General features: G+C 32.4%; 1 protein-coding gene across 1 annotated transcript; it reads left to right on the top strand.

Annotated features, from left to right (window-relative positions):
• The first annotated feature begins 3858 nt into the window (after nucleotides 1–3858).
• On the top strand, nucleotides 3859–8414 carry LOC114373192. Its single transcript, XM_028330717.1, has 9 exons — nucleotides 3859–3963; nucleotides 4699–4744; nucleotides 4844–4907; nucleotides 5038–5083; nucleotides 5181–5279; nucleotides 5904–5972; nucleotides 6066–6228; nucleotides 6819–6934; nucleotides 7668–8414. Exons 1-9 carry the CDS (start codon nucleotides 3859–3861, stop codon nucleotides 8412–8414), a joined length of 1455 nt encoding a protein of 484 aa, XP_028186518.1.
• The last annotated feature ends 217 nt before the right edge of the window (nucleotides 8415–8631 follow it).

The following is an 8631-nucleotide window of genomic DNA, read 5'->3' as shown; positions in this document are numbered from 1 at the left end:
TATATTGGTGGAGCTAGGGTTAATGTTTTTCGGCGATACCCGAACCCAACCGCATGAAACCTGCATATAAAAAGGAATGTTCTAACGTGAGTTACGTAATTCACTTATATACGAACCCTAGCACCACAACTGTGTAGTGACTGTTGTTCTTTGTTAATCCTTGCTTCGGTCACTCATTGCATTCTATTTCTTTCTCATCCTTCATGTTTCATTCCGTTTATTCACTTTTTTTTCTTCCATCTCTCACTCCGGTTCTTAAATCTTTAAGCCTTTTGTTCGATTTGGTTCTTCAATCTCGAACCCAATCGTTTGATTGAGACCTTCCATCTCTTTTCCTTTGCCCTCTGCTTCATGGTCTTACCATTGACACGTTAGGTCTCATTAAAGGCGATGGTTTCAACATGCCCTTTTGGTTCTTCATCTTCTCTGTTGCACTCCTCTTTTTTTTTCTTACAAATCTTCTAAGATGCAATGTAATGCTTGAGTTACGATTATCCTTTGATAATCTGATTCAAGTTTAATTATAGATTACTGTGAAGGAGGTTTATATCATTAACGCTTCACCTCATGAAACATGCAGATTGATATGGTGTAGCTATGCAACTAACGGATTGATAAAAGGAACATGCTTTGTTAAGAATTTAAGATTAAAGATTAGCATTTAACATTTGGCATCTGATTAACAATCACATCTACAATAGTCAACATGGGGATGTGGTTGTGGTAATGAGAATTTAATAAGTGGAAAAAGGTAAACGATAAACTAAAATCTGGCAACAAAAATTGATTTGGACCCAAAAATTGAATAAGGCCACTTAAATTCCACAACCGATGGAATCCGCCCGCACCAATCCGAAACCCACATAAACCAAAGTTTGTTTGGGTGGAGACGGGCTTGATATTTCTATCTTCTGATTGCTGTGGGTTGGGATTTTTGGGCTCGAATCCATCCCATGATCGCCCCTAGTTCAAACCATTGGTTAAATTTAGATTTTAATATTATAAATCCGAAAATATCGTTTCAGGCACTTATGTTGTGTAATTTTATAATTCTATAACTTTTTCTTGTTGTGTAATCCTATTATTCTTATTTTTTAAACTACTAAAAAAATTTATTCTTTTTTATTATAATCTCTTTTTCCTATTTTATTATTTTCATATTTCCAATTTTCCAATTGTTTTTTTTTATTATTGGTTAGTAGACTTGATGACCTGGCTCAAACTATCTTGAAGTTTTTGGTTGTAAAAAAACGTAAACAACACAATCCAATTTAAACTAATTAACATTTACTATTTTGGATCTAAATATATCCTAAACTCATATACCTTAACGACTATTTAATTAAAATGTTATATTTATCATTTTATGTATTGGTCACCAAACATAGAGGTTAAGAATTCTTTTTTTATTTTTCAATTTTATTTAATCCAATATCAAAATTTTCATTTCGTTAATTTGTAAGGTTAGAAATGAGTCAAATTGAATTTAACTCGACTCAACTTGCAACTCAATGAGAAGTGTTTCAATTTAAATTTAGATCAAATTTCATATAAAAAATATTTTGAAATCTAATTCAACTCAACTTCATCTTTTGAACTGAAATTACATGAACCAAACAAAATTGCACTAATCAAATTAGTTTTATGCATCCAACATTTGAAAGTCCCGAGTGGATGTCAGGGCGGTGAACAACAATGTTCTCTCATGTTTATAGAGATGCAAACACAGTTGGAGACTCATTGGCTAATCAAGTGCATGATTTACCTCTTTGATTTCACATCCATTCCCCATTTCCCCTAAGGTTTCTTTGTTATGTTTATGGGATGCTATAGGTTTTCTTCACCCAAGTTTGTTGTTCTTGTGCCTTTAGGCATTCCTCAATATAAAGAAAATATATTTATGTATTTCTTAGCCTTTTTTGTTCTTAGAGAGAGAATCAAATTAGTTTATAAATCAAATTACACTTAATTCAAGAGTTTGGCTTCTCTCTGCTCTCATTGTGGTAGCCCAGTGGAGACTTCGAGCCATCTCTTCTTTACGTGCACGTTACCTCAAGCTTTATGGAGTTGGCTTAGTCTTTTATTGAATATTCCTATTGATTCCTCCTTCATGATGTCAATGATTCTGCAGCTCTGTGGGAAAATGCATGGTTCCCAGGCAAAGAGTGTGGTATTCTTTGCTATATCTAATATTCTTTGTGGCATTTGGACTAGCGGAAATAAGGTCATATTTGATAATTTTCATTTCTCTCTGTTCAACATAATTAATCATGTTAAAGTTGTTTCTTTATCTGAAAATATGTCCTTAAGCACGACTAGTTCATCCATTCACGAGTTCTCAATTCTCAAGTTTTTTCGGGTTACTTGTCATCTGAATAAATGCCTAGAATCATTCCGGTCTCATGGTATCCTCCTTTATGTGGTTGGATTAAATGCAACTCTGATGGATCAGGTTCTTTTGACCCTGCTGCCAGTGGTGGTTTATTTTGTGATAGTCAAAGTAGCTTTTTGGGAGGTTTTGCTTTGAACGTAGGCATTACTTTTGTTCTTCATGGAGAACTGTTAACTGCCATGACAACTGTGGAATTGGATTTTGAAAAAGGTTGGTGGAGATTATATCTTGAGTGTGGCTCGACCTTGGTTGTTCACGCTTTTCATAATCCTGATATAGTTCCATGGAAGCTTCAAAACCATTGGAAGAATCGTCTTGGTTTGGCTAGGTTTATGAGATTTGAGGTTTCTCATATTCTTAGAGAGGGTAATGTCTATGATGATAATTAAGTTGGCTAATCGTGGCCTTTTAGTTTCAAATTGGATTTGTTTCTTCTTTTTATTATTTTGAATAAATTTTGGCTTGCCGCATAGGATCAATTGGCTTTGAAGTGCCAACCTAGTTGGGATGTCATTGTCCTTTTGTGATGTTTTGCAAGTCATAATCTTTATAAAAGAAAAACAAGTATAGTTTATTTAATTAACAAGTTTAATTTTTTATTTTAATTTAACTTATTTAGTTCATGAATAAAAGATATATTTATGGTTAGTTAATGATAGCGTGAAATTTTTTATACATAATGAATAAAAATGAAACTATTTATTTAATTACCATAACTATTTGTTCCAACTCTAAGTTTTTTCCCAAATTCATATTCTTTTCCTTTTCTATACTCATTTTGTCTCACCTTATGATACTCTACACAAATAACTTGATTTGTCTTAGCACAATCTAAACATTCCTATTGATGTGTCTTTCTGTGTCCATCTCTTAATAATTATATTTAGTTGACATCTTGCAACTATTATTATTGAAATGAATACATAAGTGCATCATTAGGAGTTATAAAATTGGTTAGGTGATTGAAAGAAGAATGGGGAGGAAAAGATTGTGAATTTGAATTCCTCCCACTAACAAATTAACTAAATTGATCTTTCAACAAATAAAAAGTAATGATATGATAAATAAATCATTGATATATTACATAACATGATTATATCATTATTAATAGAGAAAATATAAGGAGAGACAAAAGGCATACGTGTCAATAAAATCAAGGGTCAAATATTTTTTTATAACAAAATTGACTAAATTTTCAAGAAAGAAAAAAAATAGTTCAGCCAAAGACTTAAATAGAACCTACAATGTACATTTTGGTTTCTCAAATGCATGTCATGATACATATTGGGGCAACAAGGAAACAAATGAAATTTTAAGATGAAATAGATTTTACAGAAAACAGAAGAAGTAGAAGAATTGTTGATTTGGAAGGGAAAAAACAACAAGAAAGAGAGAGGAATTTGACATTGGCATTAGAAAAGAATATCAGCTCAATCAACAATGACAGAAGAAAAGGCAAGGAAACAATGGAGGTACGACATGACTCAAATGATTTTAACAAGGATGAAGAGAGTCCAATCAAGAAGGAGCACAAGAGCAAAGAACTAGATCAATTGATCTCTTTAATCAAGGTGTGCCTCCATAATATATTTTCACACATACAAATTTATTAATTGTTTATTATTTGTGAACTCATCGCTCGAAACAATATTGTGACTTGCAGTATATTGTTTGCTAAGTCAAAATTTTAGTTGCATTAATTGATATTATTTAAATGGATTACATTTTTTTGTGAATATAAGATTTTTTATTTTAAAAAAGCTAAATCTCTATATATAAAAATTTATATATAGTCTAGTGTAGAAAGCAAATGGCATCTTTTGGTGGATTTCAAACATTATTTTTAGGAGATCACATGTCTCACTAAAATAATTTTTTGGTGTACAAAAGAATGTACAAAATTGAGATATAACTTAGCAACTTTGATGAGGTTTATTGGAGACTATAAGATATATCATGGTAACTTATTAGTTCCAATAAACACAAAATATAAAAAGAATAAAGTTTTTCGATATAATATCACTAATAATCAAACTCACAGGACTTGGTTCTGTCTAGCTAGTGATTTTGCCTCAATTGATTTTCTAAAGCATTCGATTGATCATGCCACTGTTCATCATCCATTTTTTCTCCTAACAAATATTAGTTCAATATAATTTCATTTCCATTTTTTGTTTAGTAAATTTGCTGTAATGTTGAGCTTGAGTTAGTGAAAGATTAATGTTGCACTAGCACAGTTGCATTTCTCATGAATATTTAGTACAACTATATGCTGTGTATTTCCTTTGTTTATTCATCTGTTACAGGAATTAGGAAAACACGATAAAAATGCAAGTGCCTCTAGAACAAACGGTATGCTTATAACTATCTCCAACAAGCACAATAGATTTTGTAGTTGCATTTGCCAAATGGTATGCTTATAATAACAAGTGTTCTACTTTTCACTTGTAGACTCATCTCAGAATTGTATGCCCCTAAAGAGCATCCTTGAAAATATAATTGATTTCCTACAAAGGTGAAAACTGTATTAGTTTATGATTATTTTTAAATGACTAGAAATGGATGAAATATATAATGTTCCATTACAAAGATTTCACTGGAATCTATCTATGTATAAATAATTATGAAACTTTTTAAATGTGCAGGAAAGACACGAGTGGGCTGTTTGCTGCACCAACTAATCTTGATGTGGTTTATTGTTTACCTTAAATTTTATGATTTAATTAATTACTTCTTGTTTACATGATCATTGAGCTTGGTTAGTTATGTTCAATAATTACTCTTTTAGGTGGAAAATTACCATAAAATTGTCAAGCAACCAATGGATTTTGGTACCATGAGAGCCAAACTTCACGAGGACATGTATACAAACTTCAATCAATTCAAGGTTTGAAAATCATCATACATAACTCTGTTATTTTTAGAGTTATTGTTATCATATATTCATTTGATCTTTCATCTCATTTTTATTTCATTTTTCATCTCATCTCTCTTTTTACTTCTCATGATCAGATCATTTATCACTTTTATTACTTTTTTCTTTATATTTTTTCTATATCTCACTTCCCTCACTCACACACCCCAAAAATAGGTGTATGCTCCCCATTTTCCTTATTTTTAAGAGTAATGATATATGGACGCATATATCATAAACACTCATTTAACACTGTTTGATGTGTTTACTAAATAATTACATTTTATTGAGGAAAAAATAAACATTTTTCTAACTCACCTTTCAATTCGAATTTTAACTTTTATCTATTGCATTTATGTTTAAATTATTTTGAGAACAAGCATCTGTATTATTTGGTTTTGTTGCTCCTGATCTCACCACTTAGATATTGCACTTGAATTGACTACAACTAGTATAAAAACAATATGATTAAGCTAGCTAGCTTCATGTCTCTAAACCTTTTTTAAATATATCTCACCTCTTTATTTAGTGCCTAATTGTGAAACACTTTTCCCTCAATGCAAAACTTACGTTTCATTCTATTTCAATGATGTACAGCGTGATATCTTTCTGATATGCAGCAATGCAATGCATGCTAGTCCTAAGACATCAAAATATCATGAAGTGGTATGAACAAATAAAATAGAAAGTTATAACCTATTCAAGGTTATTTTATTCATAAAATTTTGAATAAGCTTTGTTCAACTTAATTTCTTTCAGGCTAAACATATTAATAGGTATGCAAAGGGGATATTTGAGGCTCTGAATGCGGACCTTGGACTTTTTCATTCAGAACTTTCCCTCAACAAGAGAGGTCCAAGTACAAAGCAACAAAAGGAGAAATTGATCAGAACCCCACGAAGGGTTGCTACTAAATGTGCTGGTATGGATACATGCTCCTCATTTAACCTGCATGTAATCTTAACCATTATGTAGTCCTAATCCTCATTTGTTCATTCTGTCATTTATAAATAAAAATTGTTTTATTTAGAAAAAAAGTTCCTTATTTCACTATATTTTAAAAATGAATTAAAAAGATTTAAGGCGAGGAGGATTAAGTGGTACCTTTACTATGATAACAGTTGTGTAATTGACATCATTTTCATAGTCATTAATACAAAAAGTTTCTCGACCATACATAAAGGTAGTGAGATGTGAGTAAAGATAAAAATAAGTAACTTCAGTCGTTGGTAAGAAAATTAAGGTTGATATTCTAATACATTCATAATTTGTTATGCATATACATGTATTATCAACCGACAACCATTAAGTTTTTCATCCATAACTGAATTTAGTTTATCCTCTAAAGTGAATTGCTTACTTTAGAAGAACCGGATTCAACTTGTACATATTAATTAAAGCAAAAGTCGTGTGAATAATTAGTAAACCAAAACTATTTTAACTTTAATTTATTCTCTTGTCCTCATGTTTGAATGAGTAAGAGCAACTAATTGTATTTTCCTCTTAACACAGGGAGAAACAATGCTACTCACTCTACGGTACCTGAAACAGAAAAGAGGGATAAGTATTGGCCTCCAAGTAAGCCACTGGTTGCAGAAGTCCTAAATGCTAAGAAGCCCATCATTCAAGTAAGTTTTGTTTCTCTCAAACAATTATATAAGTTGACAATCTTTAAGAACCATACAAGCTGATAATAAATATGACTATATAAGTAATAGTTGGGAAGAGTGTAATGCACACATCAGATTGGAATAAGTAGTACATCACATGAGGACACCAAGTGAAATTTTTCAACAAATATATATGCTGCACAGATGCTTATCATAACACGCAAACCTAGTAGAATAAGTAAAAATTAAGATGGATTATAGACTCTGATACCATGTAAACTTTTAGTTTAAAACCAATTGATACTAAGTGAAATTATCCAACATATATATAAGTTGCATCCCGAAAATTTGAGGCAGGCGATACGGGACTTTCTAATAGTAGTGGATCTTACACTTTTTACATTAGATTTCATTTGGTGTTGGCTACAAATTTAATAGAGAAACATAATAGTTCTTTGTTTTTTTATCAGCAAATCTTAATTGTTATATTATTACTTTTTGTTAACAGAGGGGATTGAATCCGTGATCTTTTCCCTTTTTCCTTCTCCCTTAACCATCCAACCCAACTTATATCTCCCATGGTAGTCCATTGTTGTTAACTCCTTATACTGCATCCACATGACTATTCAACTAATACTACTTCCATGTAGCTGTTTATTTCAATTCTTAATCACTAACCGAGATTTCCAATTTCAGATTTTGTGCTATAAAAACTATTACCATTCATAAAATTCATGTTGGTATATTGCAGTTGAACGAAAATGTAAGTAAGTACAAAGAGAGCCTCCTACGGTTTGTGAAGGATTTAGGACCAACAGCTCAAAAAGTAGCAGCAAAAAGACTAGAAGTTGTTTCCCTTTCCCCAGTTGAGAATGTGTCTTCCTTTCATGGACCTATTCAAGAGCCTACCAATCAACTGCACTTAGGAAGTAGCAGAACAAGCAACACAAGACTGTGGAACACCTCTGCTGGTATACAAAACATGTTAGCCGCCGGAATCTCCAGCAATGCGTTTGCCTGCGTCCGTCCGACAAGCATGATCTCAGGGCCGCCTCAACCAAGGTTATCAGGCAACAGAAATAACCTTCCAGGGTCATCACGCAATCCAAATCCATGTCTTTTGTCTCAGTCAATGGCAGATTATTCAGTTTCTTGCATGCCAAGCAACAACCTCACTGAGCTACTACCTCTTATGCATCAGCCAAGGCCAAGAGAATCAATGTATGCCATGCCTAGCAATAACCTTACAGGGCTATCTCCTTTTCCACACCGAGCAAATTCCGCGTCCAGGCTGAACCCCTTGAGGCTCTCTCCTCATGGACCAGTTTCTCAACAGGAACAAAATTCATCATTTCTACAAATGCTCTTAGGAGGTGAAACCAATAATTATGGAGGAGGAGGTGCTCAAATAGGCCAGCCAGAAGAGGCTCCTCCACAGCTTCCTTTGGACAATGATAATGATCATGATGAGGTGCCTGACTTAGAACTTCACCTCTGAGTAGAGTACTTGTCTGCTAAAAGTATGGAAGACTAATTAAGGGCATGTTTGATTTCTCTGTTTAAAAGTAGTTCTTAGTTTTTTTAGAATTAAAAATGTTCAAAGCTTGTTTGATTGCAGCTGAGGAAAATTCTTTCTCTATACATTGAAATTAAAAGAGTGTCTCACTTTCCTGCTTTCGATTATGATTGTCTGTTCTTTTCGATTTTTAACTGCT

The sequence above is a fragment of the Glycine soja genome, chromosome 11, assembly GCF_004193775.1.
Source record: "Glycine soja cultivar W05 chromosome 11, ASM419377v2, whole genome shotgun sequence".
Classification (NCBI taxonomy): domain Eukaryota; kingdom Viridiplantae; phylum Streptophyta; class Magnoliopsida; order Fabales; family Fabaceae; genus Glycine; species Glycine soja.
Note: the sequence above shows the minus strand (reverse complement) of the source record. Positions and strands in the feature narration are given on the sequence as shown.